Below are 26,322 nucleotides of genomic sequence, written 5' to 3'. Positions count from 1 at the left end.
GCACTAAAAGCCATACACCATTTTTCTTTTGGTGACGATGAACTAGGAAAGGGTTAGGAGTGGGAAGGAAGAGGTCGTGGTCTAAATTAAGGTACAGCCTCAGCATTTGCTGGTGTGAAAACTGGAAACCACGGAAAACCATCTTCAGGGCTCCAAAAGTGGGTTTCAAATCCACTTCCTCACAAGCTCTCAGCTGCGTGTCCCTAAGCTAATTGCACAGACAAGTTGCTCAGTAGCCTTAAAGGACACAGGTCAGGACAAAGAAGCTGTTGTCTCCCCCACACTGGAATGTGATGTAAACTCTTGTTTGGTGGTCACTGTATTTAGCAGATAATGTAATAGGAGTTGACTCGTAGCTGAGAAGTGATATTATGGATGCAGAAAATTTCAATAAATGTGTGTAATTCGGTTACATCACGTCACTAACGGACGATCAAAAGGGACACAATTCCGGACCAAATCATTCCACCCCTATGGTCTTATCACTAAACGGCCTAAGTGTTCTTAATTTGAGAGCCTTGTGTATCGCACAGAGACGACGCCTGAACCGCGCCATTTTGGATCTGTAAGTTATCTTTCGCGAAGCGTCAGCGGAAGGTTTACCGTTGTCTTAAAACAGCAAATGTCCAAGGGCTATTCGCACGTGATTTAAAATACATATACAACGATGGATTCCAATCCATCGTAAGTTTTCCCGAAAGTTCGGAAAATTGTAAACTTGGTGTTAATTCGGTCTGATGTACGGTACGCTACCTACCAAAAATTTTCACAATCTTGACCGTGGAAGTTCACGAGGAAATCTCGGAGTATAAATGAGTAATGAAAACAACGAATATAGTGAAGCACTCCATCCGCGGCATCAGCACTAGTAAACTGGCGGCAAAACTATGATTTCAACAATCACTCTCAATTCAAAAGAATAAATCGTAACGCGATTTCCAAAACGGTTTTAAGGATTAATAAATACATTTACCAAGGACCACAGGATTATATCTGGTCAGTGAGATACAATAACGTGGCATAAAAATGCATGCCTTTAAAGCTCTAGGTACAGCAAAACAGACATTCGAAAACGAGCCCTTTTTGCTACTGGTTTAACGTCACGCACCGACACGGAAATGCCTTAATGGCAACTAGGAAGGAAGCGACCATGGCGTTATTTATGGTAGGCCTACATCTCCTGCATTTGCCACGCGTGAAAATGAGGAAACCACGGAAAACCATCTTCAGAGCTGTCTAGGGTGGGGTCAACACCCACCACCTTCCGAACCCAAGCTCGGTTAGAACTGCGTAGCTAACTCACTCGGTTCGAAAAGCTAGCAAAACACAAGAAAAAAAATTGAAGTGCTAGTTTTCATAAATAAGCCTGATATGCTGAAATAACATTAGACCGCATAAAAAACTTAGATAGAATTTACACTTTAAGAAAAACTTCTTTAAATCAAAGTGTGTGGACTTTGAAAATGGGTCCATATGATTAGTTCGTAGAAGTAAAACGTAACTTCCACGCTGTATTTTCTTAAAAGATTAACTTGAAATTTTCTCGGTCAACTGTGGAGATAACCGATAACATTATGAAAATCGAAACATATGCCAGCTTCATTCGTCAAGAATATGTAGACCTACTTAATTTCAAATGACAAATTATTAAATAATTTAACTTACTCAGTTTTTAAAGCGATGACCTTCCAAAACACTGACTAAGTGTATCACTGTTTGAACACGTTGTCTTGTTCCAATTTCAAATCAGTATACATGTTTGCTCAATCCCGCATCATTTCGCGTAAAATACTCACAAAAGTTACATACGAAATTCGAAAGGATGTGATAACGTATTCCACCTACCTTCAAATCTACAGCTCAAAACAGCGTCTTCGCCTCTTCGGGAAGTTCACCAACAATGCACAGAGCTGCAGAAGAATAACAGCTAAGAATTGTTCGTAACTCAACACTAGGCCTACCTTGATTACACTCTAAACCGCTAGCAGCGAGACTGAGAGCGAACAATTCGCACACGCATACAACAACAATGACCCTGGATCGTTTCTTGCTAACAACGATTTTCTGCTACTTTGTCGGTTTCTGCTACAATGTCGGAGGCCTACTTCTGTATGTAAGACTATCTACCAACCCATTGTTACGGCACCTGGCACTTTCTTTATAATACAGACAACAGCTGAGTTGTCACTTCAGATAAATTTATAAGCGTCGGCGCACAAAGTAAGCTCCTCCGCAACAATCGTATTTTCATTCAGTACCATGGTATTTTTACGTCGTGTACATTTTAATTACTATATTCCGAGTAACACAATCGACTACTACTTCTTTCTCAGCTTCTGGGCGATTACGAATCGGCAAGTACCTCCCGTGGCTATGATCACTATGTGTCGCCAACCCTTTTGCTGAGAATATCCACAAATGATCTCTAGAAATTACATAATTTTGCGAAATATATGGTGAATTATTTTTACTGCGGTTAGAGGTAACGTAGGCAGGAAAGGAAAATATGCAAATGTGGTTAACATTATGTCATACTGACGGCCTAGTAGTACTAAATGTATCTTATTTGAGGTTAAAAGCAATATTATAGCATACATGGGACTCTCACCAGGATTACTTCATTCAGAACTGAAAAAAATTCAAAGAAAAGGAGCTCGATTTGTTCTGGGTGATTTCCGAAAAAAAGAGTAGCGTTACAAAAATGTTGCAAAGTTTGGGCTGGGAAGACTTGGGAGAAAGAAGACGAGCTAAGTGGTATGTTCCGAGCTGTCAGCAGATCGGTTATGACTCGAACTGCGTAGCTAACTCACCCGGTTCGAAAAGCTAGCAAAACACAAGAAAAAAATAATTAAAGTGCTAGTTTTCATAAATAAGCCTGATATGCTGAAATAACATTAGACCGCATAAAAAAACTCAGATAGAATTTACACTTTAAGAAAAACTTCTTTAAACAAAGACACCACTCAAAACTTATTTGTCTACTAATGCCTTTCTATGCCATCTCTCGCTTTTGCCTGTACGAGACATCATCATGTGATCATAAGCCATGGTTTTGACAGCTTTGCACAGAATTCAAAATACAATGACGCGACTTGCCACTGGGGAAAAAAATAACAAAAACATGCTGTAATCAGGATTCTCTTAGTAGTATCATAGGTGAAAGGCTAGCACAGATGTTGCTCAAGTTATATCTCTCTTTTAACTCTGGAATTATATTTACAACCTAGCACCCGACTAATGAGCGTTGTACTGCAACTAGATTATGTTCACTGTCATCACATGTTATGACAGCTAAGAAGAGTGGAGAGGTCGTTTTGTGACTTCTTGGAAGCAGCTATGTTTCAACAAATACAGAAATATATTTTCTTTTACTTGCGTCAGCTGTGATACACCAAGGCGAAGCAGGACTGTAACATAACTGTAACAATTTGGGAAGCAAATTTATAGGAAGCTCTTATGTTAAATTACAAGGACATAATCAAATATAAAAGAATAAATTCTGTAATATGGTGACAGAAGTTCCGCTGTATAGTGGCTTAGTCAGGAATTCATAGAAATACCATGAAGTTGCTAAAGATGCATTTAATTTCTAAACCTTAATTAGTTTACGATACTAAATAAATAGCCTTTCTCAGTACCAACGGCAACTTACAATGTATGTTAAATCATATTAAGTAGACCCAGATTTTTAGGTTTAAAACTATTTTTTTCTTTGCTCTATAATTAACAAATTTCAAGATATATTTGTTTCACATTTCTGAAGCAGAATATGTGAATATCATTGTACAAAAAAATGCCTAAATGAGGGCTTGACACACAAAATAAACTAAATTGCTCCTTTGCCTTCTTCAAATGAAGAATGTTATTTTTCCATTGAAACTTATCATTAAAATATTCCCACCATTACTATAAGCAGTAGGACGGAGATAGTTCAGGTTACTACATTTAAATGCAGCATGTAGCATGCCTCCTACTGCACTAGCCCCTGTGGGTGGGGGCAATAGAATATTACATGCATGGTATCCCCTGCCTGTCACAAGAGGCAACTAAAAGGGGCACCAGGGCCTAAACTAGGGAGCATGGGTTGGCAACCACGTGGCCCATAGTTGAGTCTTGGCACTGCTTCCACTTCCTTGTCCAAGCTGCTCACTTTCATCTATCCCATGCAAACTTCCTTGATCAACTCTCGTTCTTTTCCGACCCCAACGGTGTTTAGTGATGGCAAAAGTTTTCAAAATATTGATATATCGGTTTTTTGATACATAGGTATTAAAATATCAATGTCAATGAAATATCGGTCTTCAAAATATTGATATGTCGACGATATATCCGTTTTTAAAATACTGGTGCTATTATCCATTATTGTAAGTCTATTTTTACATTTAACACAATGATTAAAGGATTCATTAGGTCTTTTCGCAGATCAGAAAACAAGCTTAAAACAATGACCTTGTAACATGACTTTTTCACTACAATGACATATAAAAACATTTACAGCCAAATGATGGTACGATAAATAGAAAAACAGTATATTCAAGGTGTCTAGTTATGAACTACCGGTAATAACTCACACCGAAAAACCATATGAAAAAACTACAAACGTATAATTTGTGTACAAAGTACATCTGAAAATTACCAGAGCTCTATAAAATAAAACATTTTCTTCCCAACTTCTTCCTCAGCACTGCAATTCCATTTGTTTGTGAAGAAAACAAAACAAACATGATCTTAGGTTAATTTCCAATACCTCTTAGGTAAGCCATTTAGAAAAAGCAGCTTGGATAACAGTTTGCCGTTTAAACGGTTTCTCTTTTCCGTGATGGAGTTACCGGCCTTTGAATACAGTCTCTCTGCTGTGACAGAGGTCGCTACGATGCTCAAATATTGCCTAGCTAACGTGTAAAGCTATGCATACAAGGTACACACGATAAATGAGTTGTGATATTATCACTGTATTTACCGAAGTGAATTGAGAAATGAAAATTCAAATTTCATAACTGTAGCATGCAAATTTTGAAAGGGTCTGAAAAATAATCAAATTGTAGTCAAAAGAAATAAATTAGACAGAAATATCAATATAATGGGCACATATCGATATCAATATATCGGACCTCAAAATATCGATGTCAATATATCGATATTTGTTTAAGTGTCGGGCCCCTTCCTTTTCTTTTCCCTCTGATTACTGTTAATAAAGGATGGTTATCGAGTTGTGCTTCCTCTAAAAACAATAATCACCTCCACCACTGCATATGTGACATCTGCTGACACCTTGATGCAGCCGATAGGTCAGGAGGAGCGTAATGGTTTGGCCTCCAGTCATCCACAGAGAGTACAAGAGAGTACAGAAAGTAGACTGATCAATGGTTGCTGCAATACTTTTCTAACTTGAATTGGTGAATAGCGAAACAATGCCTAAATCACACTTATTGACAAAGAGAAAAGAAAAAAAAAAAAGAATTGCTACAGACTGAAACTTTACTATAGAATGTCGCGTAATCTTCTGTCACGCATGTTCCAAACAAGAGTCACGTAACGAACCTAAGAACTGCACAACAATACACTAGCACGCTTACTAAAGTGTACTTAAGAATTGTATTTCAGTTAATTATGAGCAGCAATCTCATCCTGCGCAGCATAAACCTGTAGCTGCGCACACTGCTGGTGTAGCTGCGAGAAGTAAATCCAGCAGCAACAGTAAGCAAATGTCTATTTCTTTCACATTTGTCAATTCTGAAGATAACTTTAACTTTCACCTATGCCAGATGTTGGTGTCTGCAAATGACCCTTGGAATATGCTAACCAACTCGAGCAGATAAACATTTTCAGGGGACATCAATGGCCACATCCACAAAGCAAAACCTAATAAAAACTATTTCGGGCATAAAAGAAACATAAAACGCAGGTTTATACCACCTAAAATAGGGGTCCTAATCATATGTATAGAGAAAGGAACAAGAAAAGAAACAAGTAAGGACAAACACAAGGACAGGACTGAGTGGGAAGAGGGAGAACAGAAAAACTTAAAAGACTACGACAATCTCCACATCTTCACAAACTGTTGTCTTCAAATCTCTCATCAATCCCAGTTCTTCTACATCCATTTCTTCGTAGCCCCTGACAAGCTTGTTTCTGCTTCCCAGCTTTATCAGGAGGGTGGATATCAACTCTCATAGAGGGGCCATCTTAAGAGATCTTCAGTCTTGACATGGGAAGTACAGGATAAGAAGAAATCCGGATAAACACACGGAAGGGAAGAAACATAAGATAATGATAATACAGGTAAGAGAAGATTAAGAACATAGGACAGGCACAAAACCCAATATACATTAGATATATTATGCTAATTTGCAGATATCTAGTAATGACAAAAATAGCTGAAATGTTGACAACAAATAATAATAACAAGATGATGATGATTATTATTCACCCTAAAACCATTCAACTTTAACCTCTTAACCGGGGAGTCTCAATTGAGAAATGAACATTCATAGTGGGGAATATATTTTGACCGAAAACAAGTTAATTTGTCACGCCCATTATCATGATGTGGGTGACGAGTTACCTCGTAATGCCCATTTTTGTGAATGACGAAGGAACTTGTCCCACACATTATGTGCTTCCGCAAATGATGAAGGAAGTCTTCCCGCGCATTATGCGCTTCTGCAAATGACGAAGGAACTCATCCCACCCATCATGCCTGCAAGCCTCTGCTGAAGATGAGTTATCTAGTCCTGCCCATTTCGACATAAATGTTTTATGACTAGTGGTCATCTCAAATTAGGAGCTGTTGATGGATTCTTTTGATTTGCATTCGGTGATTCAAACCCCCCTTCCCAAACCCCATGGCAATACAGCCCTGAAGGGCCTTGGCCTATCAAGCGACTGCTGCTCAGCCTGAAGACCTGCAGATTACGAGGGGTCCTGTGGTCAGCAAGACGAATCCTCTGGGCCGTTCTTCTTGGCTTTCTAAACCAGGGCCTCTATCTAGCTCCTCACTTCTAATCATGTAGACTGAATAAACCTCGAAACAGCCCTCAGATCCAGGTAAAAATTCATGACCTGGCCGGGAATCAAACCCAGGGCCTCCGTGTAAGAGGCAGGCACGCTATCTCTACACCACGGGGCCGGCAGTAATTCAAACCTAAATTCAATATTTGATTCGACTTCTTGCAACTACATTATGATACGTCTAACACTAAGTAACAATGATGCCACTGTTGTAATGAAGTACATTATTGTTATACTATATCAATTTTCTTCAATGAGTCTCTATAATGGTACAGATGCAAGCTCACTATGAGTTTTGCCACTTGTGTTATCCACTCTATTCAAAAAGCTGTCATCCAATTCATCATATGAATCAATGAGATGAAGAATAGTTTCATCATCCAAACAAGCATGCTTAGCAATTATGTACGGAAGAAAATGATATGAATAATGGCATGCATTGTGATGCAACAAGTCTGGAACCTATTGACATTTATAAGACGAACATAGAACTACGCTCGGCAACAAAAAGAGACGAGATAACACATCCCACCCAGCAGATAACCATTTTCGAAGGCTCTAGACGAGTTAACTCGCCATTACCCGATTGAGCAACAACTATTGGTAGACGAATTACCTCGTCACACCCGGGTAATATGTTAATAGTTGTTCCTCAAGTAATTTGCAGTCCCTGCTTGCTGTTTTAGTGAGGCTTTGTTGGCAGTGTATAGTCGCTTAGCTTCCGTACAAGAAATAATAAGAGAACTATGAGAAAGTCTTTCAGTAGCTGAAAAGGGCCATTACAACTTTTAGTTAATTATTGAAAGATAAAGTTGCATTACCAAACAAATTCCGTTTCAGTGCTCACACTTCAGATTTTATTTTAAATACACGACTATGCCATAATATTAAATACATGACTATGTCATAGCTTAGCTTTCCTTTCTGAAAGCTTTTTAGCAACAGTCATAGATTCAGTTGATGTGTAGGCTGTCATCAATTCAGTTCCAATTACAGCATCATAAATCAATCAATCAATCAATCAATCAATCAATCAATCAATCAATCAATCAATCACTACTGATCTGCATTTAGAGCAGTCACCCAGGTGGCAGATTCCCTATCTGTTGTATACTAGCCTTTTCTTAAATGATGTCAAAGATATTGGAAATTTACTGAACATATCCCTTGGTAAGATATTCCAATCCCTAAATGCCCTTCCTACAAATGAATGTTTGCCCCAATTTGCCCTCTTGAATTCCAACTTTATCTTCATATTGTGATTTTTCCTACTTTTGAATCTTTTCCAGTTCTTGTATCATATAGTCCTGATGTGGGTCCCATACACTGGAACCACCCTCTAATTGTGGTCTTATGAGACACTCCTTTACATCCTTATTACAACTCCTAAATACTGTCATGACCATGTGAAGAGATCTGTAACCTTTCTTAACAATCTCATTGATATGATTACCCCCATGAAGATCAATCCTTATATATTAACACCTAGGTACTTACAGTGTTCCCATTGAGGTACTATCACACCAATAACACAGTAATTAACACCGAGAGGACTTTTCCTCCTGGTAAAACAAGCTGACTTTTCATCCCATTTACCATCATACCATTATCTGCTGTCCATCTCACAACAATGTCTAGGTCCCCGTGCACTCGCTCACAATCATTTACAACTCTATACAGTATAACATTGTCCGCAAATAGCTTTATCTGTGATTCCAGTTCTTTACCCATATCATTTTCACATATCTACATATATGAGAAAATATAAAGATCCAATAATACTGTCCTGTGGGAACCTCCTCTTAATCATTATCGGATCAGATAACACTTCACCTACTATGGTCATTTGGCGAGAAGTCGCGTGTATGCAGGGAAAGGAGTGTGGGTGGGATTAGCATGGCTGCCACGCATGCGCCTATCTCAAGTATCAAGGCCTGACGGTAAACATCTGTTCTGTCCACGGTGACTTGCAAATGGAGGTGATTGTGAAGCTTAAAAGTGGTAGCGCAACTGTGTATTAGTTACCCAATTATTAGTAATTACTGCATAATGTCGACAAAAAGGGCTCAAGGACTTGTATATTATTTTGTGGAGTAGAAGCAACAAATGATAGCTATGACACAGGTTTAGTTTAAGGAGTGATATGATGAAATTTTGGAATGTTCATTATAAAGTGGACGCAATCATTCTGAGCTCTCTGAAGTTTATTACAGATGGCTCCACTTAGTCTGCTGTACATGACATCACAGTAGGCATTATTATCTGTTGAACTAACAACTTTCTGACCTTGAAAGGAAGTAAATCTTTCATTCTTTTAAGTGAGTGAAGGGAGAAGAATACCTGTTAGCATATGGCGGTTATGTGTTCTGTCCAGACAAGGTTCTTGTCCAGTATTAATCGTAAATCTTTAAAATTGTTTTCAAAAGGGATAATTATTCCATTTAATGTTTGTTAACTAACAATAGTTCTTGGATGCACCTATCATTTTAGCTTGAGATTTCACAGGTTTCATTTCCACGTTTCACATGCGCAAGGTCGTGATTAATTTTATATATAGCTTTGTGAATACCAGTTAGTTTTGTGTGAGCATAAACCTGCAAATCATTTGCTTATAGATGATACTGTTTTCAATATTTGATGAAATATCGTGAATATAAAGGGAAAAGAGAAGAGGAGAAATGATAGAACCCTGAGGCCTACCTGTCTCAACCTGCTTTCATAAGGGTGTTCTTTCCGTGATGTAAACACAATGACTATGATTTCACAGTCAAAAGGCAGACAGGAAAATGGCAGCGAGTGAATGTGTGGGTATCCTCTGTGCTACTTTAGTAATATATGTGGTTAATCAAGGATTTCGCATTTCGAATTATGTTGGAATTTCTTCAGAGGATTTTAATGGTAATGTGGAGTATAGCGAGTTGGCAATCTTAGATGATATAATGGTGAAATCAGTGAGATTGTGTTTGTGCGTCACGTTGTCGATCTGTGAACAGTTTACGCACACGACGGGGCTGGCTCGTTCAACTGCCGCGAGTTATCTGCCTGCAGGTACGCAATGGAACGTGGAAACTTTTCTCGCCCTCTCACAGGTAGGAGATTGGTTAACTTCGGATCTACCAAGCTCGATAACTGCAGTCACTTAAGTGCGGCCAGTATCCAGTATTCGGCAGATAGTAGGTTCGAACCCCACTGTCAGCAGCCCTGAAGATGGTTTTCCGTGGTTTCTTATTTTCACACCAGGCAAATGCTGGGGCTGTACCTTAATTAAGGTCATGGCCGCTTCCTTCCCAGTCCTAGCCCTTTCCTGTCCCAATGTCGCCGCAAGACATCTGTGTCGGTGCGACGTAAAGCCAATAGCAACCAACTTCGGATCATAAGTTTTATTTTTGTTCCTTACCGACGGCTAATTTGTGTTATTTTCTTACGGTCCCAACATCGACCCACGATTCGTTGAAATTACGCTGTCATGCATGCGTTCCCCGTTAAGTTTCTTACTAACACTGTTACTCCTGTCTGGTGATGTACAAGGTCCCTAAAAAATAAGATTACAGACTCTGAAATCCCACTCTCTAAAGAGTTTTCCTTATTCAAGGTGGATCGTAGAATGGGAGGGGGTGTTTTAATCGCTGTCAAATCTAAATGGCATGCGACATTACGCTCTGACCTGATGAATGACTGTGAAGCTGTATGGGTTGAAGTTACATTTCATAACATATAATATCTATTTGCATGTTTCTATAGACCACCTCATTCTTATGTCAACTAATCTTCAGAAGCTTTTCTTTCCCCTGTGCTTAAAGCAGTTCATTGCAAAGATAACATGGTCATACTAGGAGACCTTAATCCGTTTGTCTCCTGAATTTCCCCTTCATTAGGCCAGCCTTCTAATAACCTTGACAAATGGTATGTGGACCACTATATTACTGGACTGAACTTCAAACAGCATGTCTTGGAAAATATCTGCACAAATAGTCTTCTTGACAACCTGCTTTCTTATAACGAGCCCTCACCTGTTTCTGTGACAAAATATTTTAAACTCCAACCACAAGTCTGTTGAAAGCAACTTTCATTCTCACTCCTCCCCGTACTTCAAGATGTCATCGACCTGCCCTTACCACCTCTGTGCCTGTGTGGCGTAAAGTTGACTGGCAGACTTTTAATCGTACCCTGTCCCTTTTACCATGGCATTTATTGCATGTGGATGAAGTTCAAGATGCGGTGGACTTATTTTATGATTGGACACATGCTGTGATCTGTGACCCCGTTCCTACTCATTCGATGTCCAGAAAATGCCCCCCCCGCATGGAAGAAGAGTGATACTAAAAATGCTGAACTAAAAAAATTGGAAGCCTGGAGACAATGGAAAAATGCACCCTGCAAGATAAATGATAAAATATTCTCTGACCTTCGCAAACACCACAAGCATTTATTAAGGCGGGATTACTCAAGAGTATATTAACAGAGCCTGCCTTGAAGTAAGACACAACAGTAAAAGGTTCTGGTCACTTATAAATAACAGAAGAGACAACAAACGAATACTTGAAGTAGTAACCTGGGACCATTCTATAGCCAGTGAAGCAGATAGAACTGAATTATTCAATGAATATTCTACCTCCAATTTTGTTAAACCTGTTCAGCATCCTGATTTTCCTAAAATCAAACCTGTTACTTCCCATAGCCTCAGTAATATTTTTATCTGAAGTGTACTCCCTACTTTCGTCTCTGTCAGAAAATAAACCCACTGGTCCTGATAGTCTCAGCCCTATCTTTCTTAACTCTTTCATAACCTATTAGCGTGATATTCAATCGGTGCATCTCAGTCGGCTGGAAACTTGCTTATATCACACCCGTTCTTAAAGTGGAAAGACCGGGCGAGTAGGCCGTGCGCGTAGAGGCGCGCGACTGTGAGCTTGCATCCGGGAGATAGTAGGTTCGAATCCCACTATTGGCAGCCCTGAAGATGGTTTTCCGCGGTTTCCCATTTTCACACCAGGCAAATGCTGGGGCTGTACCTTCATTAAGGCCACGGCCGCTTCCTTCCAACTCCTAGGCCTTTCCTATCCCATCGTCACCATAAGACCTATCTGTGTCGGTGCGATGTAAAGCCCATAGCAAAAAAAAAAAAAAAAAAAAAAAAAAAAAGGTGGAAAGAGGTCGGATATTGCAAATTATCGCCCGGTCTCTATATTACCTGCTTTATCAATCATTTGTGAAAGGATCATCTACCAGCATTTGCTTGCGTTTACAATTCCATACATATACCCCTTCCCCACAGCATTGTTTTATTCCTCCCTGGAAGCTCCTGCATAACTAACTTGGCTATCATCCTCCACAATGCAACGTCTGCCATGCACGCAGACTCTCAACTTGATGTATGCTATACCAACATCGCAAAGGCCTTTGATATCGTGGATCACATGCTTCTTGCACACAAACTTTCTGAACAGTTTAATGTGCATGGGAGACTCCTAGCTCTCATTAATAGCTTTCTGAGTGAAAGACTACAGCACGTCGTCCTTGAAGGATGCAGTTCTTCTCCCACCAACACCCTATCTGGTGTCTCGCACGGCAGTATCCTACGTCCCCTTGCTTTTCTCCTGTTTATTAATGACCTTATCTATACTGTTTCTCACCATTCATGTGAAATCATTCTCTTTGCAGATGATTGCAAAATCTTCAAGCAGATTGATTCTCCCACAGATACAATCCAATTGCAAACTGCATTTGATTCAACGACAGGTTGGTGTACTACATGGCATCTTAAACCTCATACCTCCAAGTGTTCCACTATTTCGTTCACAATTTGTAAATCCCCCGTTCTACAAGAATAGCACCTACTGAACCAACCGATTGCAACTGTTGACAAACAAAAAGACTTAGGAATGCATTTTGACAGTAAATTGTTGGTTGTTCCGCACATAAACAGGGTCACCTCACGTGTCACTACTTGGTTTACTCTACAGGTTTCCTGACATCAGAGATGTAAATGCCCTCAGAGCATTCTAAGTTTTCTGTATCTTATCAATTGTTGATTAGGCCTCTCCAGTCTGGTCCATTTCTGCTTCTTCAAATCTCAGCCACCCTGACCGTGTACAATCCTTTTTCTGTGCTATCGTCAGAGCCAGGGTCCCTGCCTGTCGCAACTTAACACATTGTGGACTGGGTGATCATCACACTGATGATATAGATGTTGATCCCCATAGGGAACCCGAAATATTTGCCCCGAATGAGTAAATTTATAATACCAATATAAATGGTCTGTTATTGGACATTATAAATTTTCCACCTAACTCATTCCTGGTTGCCAGCATTTCTCCCCAGTGTGCTAAGTTGGGCTCATCAGTTGGTACATAGCATACCCACCAAGACGTATGGCTAGTGCATACCGTGGAGGCCACTGCGTAGGCTAGTTGGAGCCACCGGCAGTGCCAATGCACTATGAGAGACTTTGTCTCATTACCAAAAATTGATGCCTGCTTGGCATCCCCTTGATGACCTTATCGATACCGTTTCTCACTATTCGTGTGAAATCCTTCTCTTTGCCAATGATTGTAAAATCTTCAAGCGGATTGATTCTCCCACAGATACAATCCAATTGCAAAGTGCACTTGATTCAATGACAGGTTGGTGTACTACATGGCGTCTTAAACCTCATACCTCCAAGTATTCCACCATTTTGTTCACACTTTGTAAATCCTCCGTCCTACAAGAATTTCACCTACTGAACCAACCGACTGCAATTGTTGACAAACAAAAAAAAACCTAACAAATACTACAAAGAATACTAAAAGACATCTTCTCATATATTCCCACAGCTAAGTGAACAAAAGTGTTTTAAGGAAATTCTAAAAACAATTTTTTCACCGTGTCAAATTTCTATGTTTAATGCTATTTGATTTACGACCCACTAACTACTTTTACGGTTTTCGGAGATGCCAAGGTGCGGGAATTTAGTCCCACAGGAGTTCTTCTACATGCTAGTAAATCTACTCTGACGAGAGTTATATGTTTTAAGACCATCTTTAAAACCACTGTGCTTCAAATACGTTATTCTACACGCGATATGGCTGAAAATGACCTTTAAATAGGTCGAAACTAGTCCCATTAAATGTTTATTTAATGAACACTATTTAATTTGTATTGAAAAGGTGGATTTAACTCACTTATTATTTTAATCTGGTTTAATCAAAGTTATAAATGGTCCGTTATTGGACATTATAAATTTTCTAGCTAACTCAATCCTGGTTGCCAGAGTTTCACCCCAGTGTGCTAAGTTGGGCTCATAAGTTGGTACTTAGCACACCCACCAAGACGCATGGCTAGTGCATACTGTGAAGGCCACTGTGTAGGTTACTTGGAGCCACCGGCAGTGCCAATGCACTATGGGAGGCTTTGTCTCATTACCAAAAATTGATGTCTGCTTTGGCAATTAGATGATATAGATGTTGATTCCCATAGGGAACCTGAAATATTTGTCCCGAATGAGTAAATTTATAATCTATATACATAAAAAGCAAGATGTCCTGACTGACTGATAATCAACGCACAGCAAAACCTACTGGAGATAATCGCACGAAAATTTGAAGACATATTCCTACTGTAGCTTAGATGCGCACTAAGAAAGGATTTTTTAAAATTCCTATTTTAAAGGGGTGAAAGGTGATTTTAAATTTTTGTTGAATATCTCTGTTTCTGTGAAATATATTGTACTTATATGCATTCAGATATTTCTTTTCATATATCAAATACTATTTTAAAAGAAATTTTTAAAATTCCGATTTTAAAGGGGTGAAAAGGGCTGATATGTGGTTTTACATTTGTGTTCAATAACTCCGTATTTTGAACAATATTGTACATATATATTGATTCAATCTTCCAAATTGTCTCAATAGTACAGCAAATATCATGCATTTCTTGAAAAATCAATGGAAATATATTTATTTTCAAGATTTTCCAGGTGAAATACTTCCCCTGCGCGCATGAATCTTTGGCTTTTGCCAATTAAAAATGGCTGGGGCACTTTCCAACATATAAGTGTACGCACCAATTCACTCCACTTCTGTGTATTTTAAGATGGTAATGAACCAAGTCCTTAAAGAAAAGAAAATACAATTAACAGTACATAGGCCTACATACACGAACGTTTGTAGTAAATTCATGAGCAGCTATTGTACTCTGCGCTGTTAGCACAACGGTTAAGTCAACGGACTGCAAGAATACAGGTTGCATTCTGCCTGTTGGCGGGATTTTTTAACACAAGAATATTGTTTTATCAAGGAGAATTATTACAGTTTTATACTGTATTTTGTTAGTGAGTTATGCAACCGCTTACAGTTTAAATGAATTGTTTCATCCGTACAACTAGTAAAAGAGGCTAGGCAGAAGCAGTAACAGTTCTTCCATCATTATGATCGTCACGCGCAAGCGTCATTAGCAAAACTGTCTAAGGTTCAAAGATGTGTCAGTCATATTGACGAAGAAGAGACCGGAGGCAACTTGCATAATACTGTCAACCAGTAGGCCTAATGAAATAAGTGTGATAGAAATGGTGGTGATGGTGGTGATTATTGTTTTAAGAGGAAGTACAACTAGGCAACCATCCTCTATATAACACTAACCAGAGAGAAAAAAATGGAAGGGGCCGACACTTTGAAAAATGAAGGTTTCGACCAAAGGAAGACAAGGGCCACGAAGGGCATGAAAATGAAAGACTCCCTAGGCCTCCATACGGAATACCGTTGGGGTCTGAAAAAAAACAAGAGTTGACCAAGAGAGGTCGAATAGGATAGATGAAAGTGAGGAGCCTGGTACTAAGCAATGCCAGGACTCAGCTAAGGGCCACGTGGTCGCCAGCCCACGCTCCCAAGTTCAGAGCCCCTGGGGCCCCTTTTAGTCGCCTCTTACGACCGGCAGGGGATACGGTGGGTGTTATTCTACCGCCCCCACCCACAGGGGGAAGTGTGATAGAACTCTTGAGCATGAAGGCTTTGAAGCTTGGCAATCCTTGCTAATAACTATCCTCCTCAGAAGAGTACCAAATTTTCATATCAGAAGACTCAACGTACTGGTGTGTGATATTTCAAGGAGACAGCTAAATAACAGACTGCAGCGCGATAACGTCTTTTTCACGCGCACAGCATAATGGCAGTAACCTATCTAAACATTAATGGTGAAGTGTTGCCACATAACATTGTTTCTATTGTAGGTAACTGTGGGTGTCTATTTAGATCTCTTTCTTACATTTTATATTCTACTCAGTTACGGCATAAAGAAGTTTGTGAAAGTATTGTTTCAAAATTTGTGAACAATTGGGTAGAATTCTCCATTCTGTCCGAAAGTCATCTTGGTAATAACTATTCCTCCTCAGAAGAGTGCCGACTTTTCATGTCAGAGGATTCAACTTATGGTGGAACATGTGAGTTGACGGCAGCAGGCAAAATTTGTCCATTCCGCTTTGAAGTTTATCGTGATCAAAAGTTATACTGAACATTTAGTGATGAAGCTAATACCGTAAAAAGATTGTGATTTACTGGTAATCTCTCTAACGGACATTTTGAAGTACTAGCTGTGAATGTCTGTGTGAAGAAACAAGTGCTTCATTCGTTGTTACAAAAGTTTCTGAAAAATGTCATACTCGATACTCAAATGCTACGAGAAAATTACAATTTAAAAAAGCAGCAGCCACATTTTTACAGGATCATCCTTCCGCACATACCATTCCTGCAAGTAAATACCAAAAGAAAAATCCCGAAGTCCATAGAGCAGCAGCAGGCACGTACCAGAAGAATAATCTCAAGGTTCATAGAGCAGCGGCACCGACATACCAGAAAAATAATCCCGAGTTTATAGAGCAGCAGCAGCTACACACCAGCAAAATAATCGCGAATATCACAAGACAATTCAAGCAATATGAGCAACATCACCCTGGGGTCCGAAAAGAAAGACGATTGCGTCCTTCTAAAATTAAGTTTCACTCCAGAATGTCTTACTCTCCTGAAATTAATTACGAATATAACAGCTTGATAACCATTGGTACAATGATCCATAAATGCCAATTCTGCAATGCTCTCAAGTGGAAAGATGAAACACCAGGCATGTGTTGCGATTCTGGCAAGGTTCAGCTACCACCACTCTAATCTCCACCTGAACCATTGTACGGTTTACTAATGGGTGCCCTTCCAGATCATGGTCACATTTTTGGATCGAATTAGAAAATATAGCAGCTGTTTCAAATGACATCATGTAGTACTAAACAAGACGTCATCCAACCCGGCTTTATGACAACTTTCAAAGTACAAGGTCAAATTTAGCATTCCGTAGGCAGTCTATTGCCAAATGCTCATCAAAATCCTGGATTTTTTCAGATTTACTTTGTTGGCGAAGATGAAAGAGAAGCACTAAAACACTGTTCTAAGATACCAGATATTAAGCCGGCTTTGGTTAAACAGTTGCAAAAAATGCTCCATGATGTTAACTGTTATGTGAAGAACTTGAAAACAGCTCTTGAGAAAATGCCTTCAAGACGTCAAGATTTTAAGGTAGTTATTCATGCGAACAGAAAGCCGGTTGACGCTCACAGAGGACGATAAAATGAAATGGCGTATGGCTTTTAGTGCCGGGAGTGTCCGAAGACAAGTTCGGCTCGCCAAATGCAGGTCTTTTGATTTGACTCCCGTGGGCGACCTGCGCGTCATGATGAGGTTGAAATGATGATGAAGACGTCACAGACACCCAGCCCAGCAAAATTAACCAATTATGCTTAAAATTCCCGGCGCTGCTAGGAATCGAACCTGTGACCCCTGTGACCAAAGGCCAGCATGCTAAACATTTAGCCATGGAGCTGGACACAGAGGACGATATAATGCTCTAACATCTAATGAGATTGCTTTAGCAATCGTTGGCAAACAATCTGAAAAATGGGATATAGTTATTCAGAGCCACAATGATAAATTCAAACGTATCACTGAAATTTATCCGTCTTATGATGCACTTCAATATCCTATGACGTTTCATTATGGTGAAGATGGCTATTGAATAAAAATTCCTCAACGTGATCTTCATAAAAATATTATTTTTTTTAAAAAGGTATCAGCGGCGAGCTATTATGCCTTTCGAATAATGGTGCGGGAGGGCGAAGATAATTTACTTTTACATTTTGGTGCTTTTTTAAAATCAATATTTAGTAGATAACGTTCATGTCTTACATTTCTTACGAATGTTGATAAGCGCATAACGTTGGTTCAGTGGCTGTCAAAAGAAAAAGGTAAATAAAATAATATAATGGGACATAACTACGATGAAGCCGTGGGCAAAGTGCTAGTACTGATATAAATGGTCCGTTATTGGACATTATAAATTTTCCAGCAAACTCATTCCTGGTTGCCAGGATTTCACCCCAGTGTGTTATCATCTTATCATCTGATGGCCAAGCAGGCATCAATTTTTGGTAATGAGACAAAGTCTCTCATAGTGCAATGGCACTGCCGGTGGCTCCAAGTAGCATACGCAGTGGCCTCCACGGTTTGCACGATCCTAATCTGTAAGTTTCATTTCCGTATTGATATTATTGATATTATACACACCATACATGTTTTACAAAGCTAGCACCTAATTTCAGAAAAACTCATGCCTACGAACAATCCAAACTTTTATGAATGTGTTTTTATGTATGTTATTCATGAATAGACAGTGAATACCCAATTTCCAATTCAACGATTGCCCCCAATCATGAGAATAATTTGACATGTTATCGTCGTATGACATTCTTTGTTAGATCTAGTAATGTTTTATGACTGCATATGTTATATGTGATTGTCTGACCAGCTGAAGATGACCCAGAAAGGTCGAAACTGGTCCTGTAGTTTTAATTTAATAAAATTAATATTGATTAAGTGGAAGTCATCTTCTCATTGTATTTGTTTATGGTATGCATTAGCCATGCACCTTGGTGGGTGTGCTATGTACCGACTGATGAGCCCAACTTAGCACACTGAGGTGAAACGCTGGCAACCAGGAATGAGTTAGCTGGAAAATTTATAATGTACAATAACGGACCATTTATATTGGTAATGAGACAAAGTCTCTCATAGTGCATTGGCACTGCCGGTGACTCTAAGTAGCCTACGCAGTGGTCTCCACGGTATGCACTAGCCATGCATCCTGGTGAGTGTGCTATGCATCAACTGATGAGCCCAACTTAGCACACTGGGGCGAAACACTAGCAACCAGGAATGAGTTAGCTGGAAAATTTATAACGTCCAATAATGGATCATTTATATTGGGATCATCACACTGCTCAACCCCTGTGCCCGGCCATTTTCTGTGTAACGTATTGCTACAGCGCATGCACATAAAAAAACGAGTGTAGCTTCACTAACCTTGTACCGATTATGGTGAAATTTACAGGAGACCTTTGGTAAGAGTCCTAATAATGTTTCCTGGTGTGGTATCTGCTCAAATCTATTTCTACTCATTGTATATGATGGTTTCAATGAAGAAATCAGTTGACCAGTAGTCTTTTCAATATGACTTTTTTACCTGTCCCATCAATATATACAAAGCAAAAATTATCGTATCGTCTCGTTACATCAGGCCACTTGAAGCTCTTAGGGGATATTTTGTGTGATGAAGCAGTTAGCTGGTGATACAATTTCGTCTGCTCAGCAACAAGTTCAAAGAAATCATCACAAAACATAAGCCCTACTAATTTTTGAGGTTCATTAAATCCTACTGTTATGCCAAAATCCTCTAAAGGCAATGAACTATTATTTTCTACCCATTCATCAGAAGAAATAGACATATACTTCCATTTACACTCACAATATTGCTTTCAGCCTCGTTCTCGACCACCTCTACGTCACGTTGTTTAGGAAGGCGTACATCATCATTACCAACCAAAACACTTTTGTCAGAATAAGATTGCAACACCAAACTTGCGATCGTGAACATAACTCGGGCAATCGAGTTACTTATCCGCATATAACTCATTAAAAATCTCGCCTGCAACTAAGCCCATGTTCAGTCTGGGAAGCGCCATTTTACCCACCACATGGCTCCTCGAAAAATGTGAAAATGAGATTGGAAAACTTAGCAAATGAATCATAAAACAGAAGAACGTAATGCAAAATTAGCATGGAATAACACAAAAACTTCAACACCGAGATTCTAGTAACCTTGACCGCCAGCTAGTTTCAGAAGTTTCGACAGCTGTCGGCGAACATACGAGTCTCGCGGAAACGAGTTAACTCGTCTCTCGTCCGCAATGCTCGGCCAGCCAAACACGAGTTACGTCTCCTGTCCGCAATGTGTTAAGCACTATCCAAGTGCTTGGGAAACTGAAACTCAAAACTCTTTCTACTCGGAGGTAAGTAGCCGACCAAAAGCTGCTATTGAAAGCAGCTAATGGTCTATACAGGTCTCCAGATTTAGTTTCCTTATTCCCCCTCCATGTCCCATCCCGTAGTACCAGAATTAAGACCCTATTCCATACTCCTTACTTTCTCTCACCAAAAGGTCCTTTTCTGTACGTATTCCAGCAATTCTTAATAAATTATCTATCAACAAGAACCTAGACATCTTCGTATTACAGTAAAACCTCGTTAATTCGAAGTCGTTGGGACTCAAAAATCGGACTTCGAATTACGTGATTTCGAATTAACCGCCAATTCGCAATTCAGAAGTACCAACCCTAGCCGCGTTACGAAATATTCTAAGACCCGTTACTGCATGCAGTTAACCTCGATTCACAGTTTAAACCTTTCAAATGCCATGAAAAAAGAAATATTTCAAAAATTTATCCAAAAATGTGAATTTACGGTATTCAAATAATGCACTTGCATATCTCACCAGCAAATATAACCTCACGCAACGAAAGAAAGAAAAAAAAAAGCACGATTCAAAGACGAGGAGAAATCTATGCTGGCTCCCATGTGCAAGTGCTTTATTCATTGGAGTACTATACTGTATGCATTTTAGAGCCTTGTATTTACACAGAAAGTACCCGATGCCCTTAAAATCAAACTTTCCTATGACTCTAACCTTGTACGATTTCCCGCAATGGGACTTCTCTCGTGCTTAAATGTAAACACTTGCCGCGTCACAAAGTATTCTAAGACCCATTACCGGTAATACATGCAATCACCTCGATTCACAGTTTAAACCTTTCCAATGCCATGGAAAAACTATTTCTGAAATGTATCCAACAAGGTGCATTTACAATGTTCAAATAATGCACTTGGATAAATCACTGACGAACATAACCTCACGGAACGAAAGAAAAAAAATCACACAATTCAAAGACGAGGATAAATTATGCTGGTTCCCCTGTGCAAATGCATTATTTTTTGGATATCTGTACTGTTTGCATTTTAAGATGCTTTGTACTGGGATGGAAAGTGCCCGACACCCTTAGAACATTGTAGCTTATCGAACTTTTCTATGACGAGGGGATAAAGTTTCTCGCTTCCATGTGCATTGCAATTGCAACGCACTACAATGACCATCATCCCCGACCCTTGTACGATTCCCCGGCTGGCAATTTCTCCTTTAAAACCATAAGACCGTTTGGGCTCGCATTAAAATAAAGCAATGCAGTTTCATCGGCAATGACAGTATAGTTCGGTGCCTACGAATTTATTATACGAGCCACGTTTTTCGTCAACTGTCGGCATCGCCAGTGTTCGCGGATTCTGTTTTCCCGCACACTGCCTGTTGCGTGATATTACGGCGTTCCTTAAAAGGTTGAATACAAAAGAATTCTGATTTCATTCAACTTGGCAATCATGAAGCGCACTGTAGACCCACCGAAGTGAGTGTAAGTGCGGAAAGCTACCCCTCCACGTTCCGGAACACGCGTTCTATTATGACGCGGATACATTTTGAGTTGAAATTACTCTGTAACATACTAATGTTTGAAAATGTAAAGGCAGTTTCGAATTAAAAGTCTGAATTTCGGTAATGGGGCCGACAATGTACTTCGAATTACGAATTATCCGTATTTCGAATTAAACAATTTAAATAACATGCAAAACTGTATCTCTTGTTTCCGGGAACGAGACCTTCTTCGAATTACGTGGGATTTTGAATTAACCGATTTCGAATTATCGAGGTTCTACTGTATTTCCTTCCTTCTGTCATATTTCTCATATAACTTAATTTTCCTTCTTGTTCTTTCCTGTTTCTACTCCTGTATTTACTGTAGGCCACTAAATGTATTTTCCTTTGTTAATTTCATTGTTTATGTATTATATTGTATTATATAGGAATACAGTTTTTATTGTGTATATTTGTGTCCTTTGTAAATTACATATCTTTCATCTTAGATTAATACCTATTGTACATAGCTCGGATCTTTGCAATTTGGTGTTATGTTGTTGCTGATCCTGAATAAATAAATATTGGCAATAGTGCGGCATCTCTTTGTTATTTCTGAATACCTCTGTAATAGTTTAAATGGCTACAATATCTATGGATCTTTTAAAAATTTTGTCTGAAAATTTTCCACATAATAGCCACTCCCCCTATTGTGAGACCTTAAAACTGGCATAAAAAGGTGCAGCCGATATGTGAGAGTAAATATGGTACCAGTAATAATCCTACCAGCTAGGCCTAGTAGATGTGATAGAACATAAAGTTGACATAAAAGCAGACATATGGACATAAAGGTCTATGGATACTCACAGCTTCCAGTGGTTGTTGTTCCAGCAGCTTTTGCCTTAACCTCTCACGGACAGACACATTTTCTTCATTTAGTCTCCTGTTTTCATTTTTTGCGAGGTCTAACTTTGAGTGAGCATCCGAGAGAGCAGTTATTGTAGTACTGAAAATAATCACACACACAAATTATTGTTACATTAAAAAAAAAAAATCACAAAATTCATATTCCTGGAACACCTAAACAGAATGGACTCAAGCACACTATCAAACAAAATTCATACATTCATAAAAAGGAAGACTATCACACTAAATTACTAAAGGGAAACCTGCCTATATGGCCATCTTCACTTTGTAATCACCTGAATAAACAGCCATTTTTCTCTGGAACTGATAAATTTTCCCATAAAGTCAGTGTTAAAATCATCTCCTTTAAGTGGTCATCTGACACTGCAGTCAGTCAATCAATCAATCAATCAATCAATCAATCAATCAATCAATCAATCAATCAATCATCTGCATTTAGGGCTGCTGCCCAGCTGACAGCGCCAGATTTCCTATCAATTGTTAACGTAGTGTTTTCCTAAAAGTTTTCAAAAAACTTGGAAACATATTGAACATTTCCCTTGACAAATTATTCCTTATAAATTAATATTGGCCCAAATCTGTCCTCCTGAATTTCAAATTTATCTTCATATTATGATCTTCCCTCTTTTTTAAAAGCTCCACTTAAATTCAAGCTTATTCATCGACTAATGTCATTCCATGCCATCTCTCCACTGACAGCTCGGAACATACCACTTAGTAAAGCAGCTCATCTCCTTACTCCCCAGTCTTCTCAGTCCAATGTTTGCACCATTTTTGTAATGCTACTCTTTTGCCAGAAATCTAGAACAAATCATGCTGCTCTGTCTAGCATCTTTTTCAGTTCTCATAACAAGTAATCCTAGAGTGGATCCCATACACTGGAACCATCCTCTAACTGGGGTTTTACCACACATTCATAGACCCTCTTCCTTTACAACCTTACTACCAGCCCTTGGAAATTGCACTAGCCCACTCACCAGTGGCGAGTTACATTATACATATAAAGTATCATCAAACAATTTATAACAAGTTGAGCAAAAGCACAGTTCAATATCCGAAGAATGAAGTATGCCCCAAGTATATTCTGGATTTCTTATCTGCCTAAAGATAGCACCCTAGCAGCATTTTATGGCAAAGAGGAACTTAAGTCACCTTATTTTAATTTAAAGTGAGGAGATTTTTTTTTTTTTGATCATCAGACGTGCCAACACACTCGATTTTTCATTGTACTTTCCAATCACCGGGACAGATTCCCCAATTTTCAGAGCAGTTTCAGTAATTTTCGTATTATTTATTATTTTAAACTCCTGCATGTTTCCTTGTTCTATCGATATATGGCTGAGTATGGCTGGCCGATAGTAGTTCTAATAATCACAACCAGATGGCAGTACGGAGCACGATGGCCAGCCATGTGCTCCTCTTTGGTCTATAATACAGTCAAATCTGCAAACAGCTTAACGATAGGAAGTGGAAGTCGCAAGCAAGTAACTTAACCTCAGAAGTAACACGCCGTAGACATTTATCCGGGGCAGGACCTGCATAAGTGCTCGTGTTATGTCACGTAGTAGTGCTTCTTGGTTGTCTGTCTTAATATTTGTTTTGGCCAAAATGTCAAAAAAGAAATATGATGCATTGTTTAAAAGCGCTCATAGAGATAGGTTTCCGTGTTTCAGTGAATCCAGGAAGGGACCAATGTTCACAACCCTGAATTTCATTAACTTCAGACCTAAAAAATGTTACAATAGGATATATTTTAAAGTCGTGTTTATTGCTACCATCAGTAGCAACAGAAAATGCAGAAAAAGATCTTACTGTTAAAATTAACATGTTCTTAGGATTTCGTCAAGAGTGATCTTTGCTTTGATGTGGCTGATGATGACCCCTAGATGGGTCGAAACTAGTTCCATGTAACTTTAAAATATTGTGAATATATTTTGTATTGAATAGGTGGAAACCTTTACTGTGCTGTTTACTCATATGTTATCCTCAGTTCAATACGGACCAACAACATGAAATTTATAACCTTTAATTCACGTAAAAATCTTCTTCTTATTATTAATCTGTTTACCCTCCAGGGTTGGTTTTTCCCTCGGACTCAGCAAGGGATCCCACCACCGCCTTAAGGGCAGTATCCTGGAGCTTGAGACTGTGGGTCAGGGGATACAACTGGGGAGAATGACCAGTACCTTCCCCAGGCGGCCTCACCTGCTATGCTGAACAGGGGTCTTGTCGGGGGATGGGGAGATTGGAAGGGATAGACAAGGATGAGGGAAGGAAGCGGCCGTGGCCTTAAGTTAGGTACAATCCTGGCATTCGACTGGAGAAGAAGTGGGAAACCACAGAAAACCACTTCGAGGATGGCTGAGGTAGGAATCGAACCCCCCTCAACTCAGTTGACCTCCCGAGGCTGAGTGGACCCCGTTCCAGCCCTCATGCCACTTTTCAAATTTCGTGGCAGAGCCAGGAATCGAACCCGGACCTCCGGGGGTCGCAGCTAATCACTAACCACTACACCACAAAGGCGGACATTCACATATGAATAATGGAAAAAATATACATGTCGGCCAAATAGAGTTATTAATGTATTGAATTATGAATGAATTAGTACATGTTACAAACTCTATACAAGTTCCCCGAACATTTAGATGAGCTGAAGCAAGAGTTTACGGAGTTGCGTGCATTGCAAAAACAACAGCATTTTGTGAAAAAGGATTTAGCTTTGTTAATAGTATAAAAATGACGTAGGGACTTCCTCTGAATATCACTTCACTAGATGGCATGTAGCTGAAAGTAAATGTAACATCCTTCAAAGAATTCAACCCCGGTTTAGCCATAGAGAAGTGATATTTTTTGTCATGACAAGGCCATGTCAGTGGCAACAAGACTAAACACTCCAAGTCCAGCTAAGCACGGCACCTTATTTTTTGAGCTGAGTATTATCTCTCCCTTTATATGTTTAATTCCCAGTTTGGTGTCCCTGAATTATTGCAGAACGCATGTAATAATATACAACCCCGTGACACTCGGGCGATTTCTGCTTTGATATTACCATTCAAACAATAATCAAGGCCGCATTACATAAGCAATAGAAGAAAAGTCAATGTTAAGTATGAACGTTTGGCTCTCAAGGAAACCATTCCTACAGAAAGTATACTGACATAGAAAAACTCAAATATACTTCTCATGTAAATGACATGAATAATATCTTGCGATCCTCTTTTACTATCAAAAATAGAATCTTGTTTGCTATTAAATTGATTATTTCAACAGAGCTGTTATTGTAAAGTGAAATAGTACATACTCTTGCGGATGTAAATGAGGTGATTATGCTGGTAATAATGAAGATTTATCATTTAAATAAACAGTTTTACAGTATCTATATATCAATTTTTTAAAAATGAAAACTAAAGTCAGTCAGTCAATTCTATCCAGTCGATTTCCTTCATTTTTTAAAACTGAAAAGCATTCATGCACATATTTGTCATCAGGTACTAAAAATCACTTAACTACCGCCTTCCTCAAATTATTTGATTTTTTCAATGTTTTGTCTCTTTGAAGCAATCATATCTTTGG

General features: G+C 39.1%; 1 protein-coding gene across 1 annotated transcript in view; it reads right to left on the bottom strand.

Annotated features, from left to right (window-relative positions):
* Positions 1–26,322, bottom strand: part of LOC136878992 (cingulin-like protein 1) — a 217,113-nt gene that overhangs the window by 183,755 nt on the left and 7,036 nt on the right. The window contains exon 3 of the mRNA XM_067152662.2: positions 22,690–22,828. Coding sequence (XP_067008763.2) covers positions 22,690–22,828 — 139 coding nt within the window. The remainder of the gene's footprint in view (positions 1–22,689; positions 22,829–26,322) is intronic.

The sequence above is a fragment of the Anabrus simplex genome, chromosome 8 (assembly GCF_040414725.1).
Source record: "Anabrus simplex isolate iqAnaSimp1 chromosome 8, ASM4041472v1, whole genome shotgun sequence".
NCBI lineage: Eukaryota > Metazoa > Arthropoda > Insecta > Orthoptera > Tettigoniidae > Anabrus > Anabrus simplex.
This window is presented reverse-complemented; position numbering and strand designations above follow the sequence as displayed.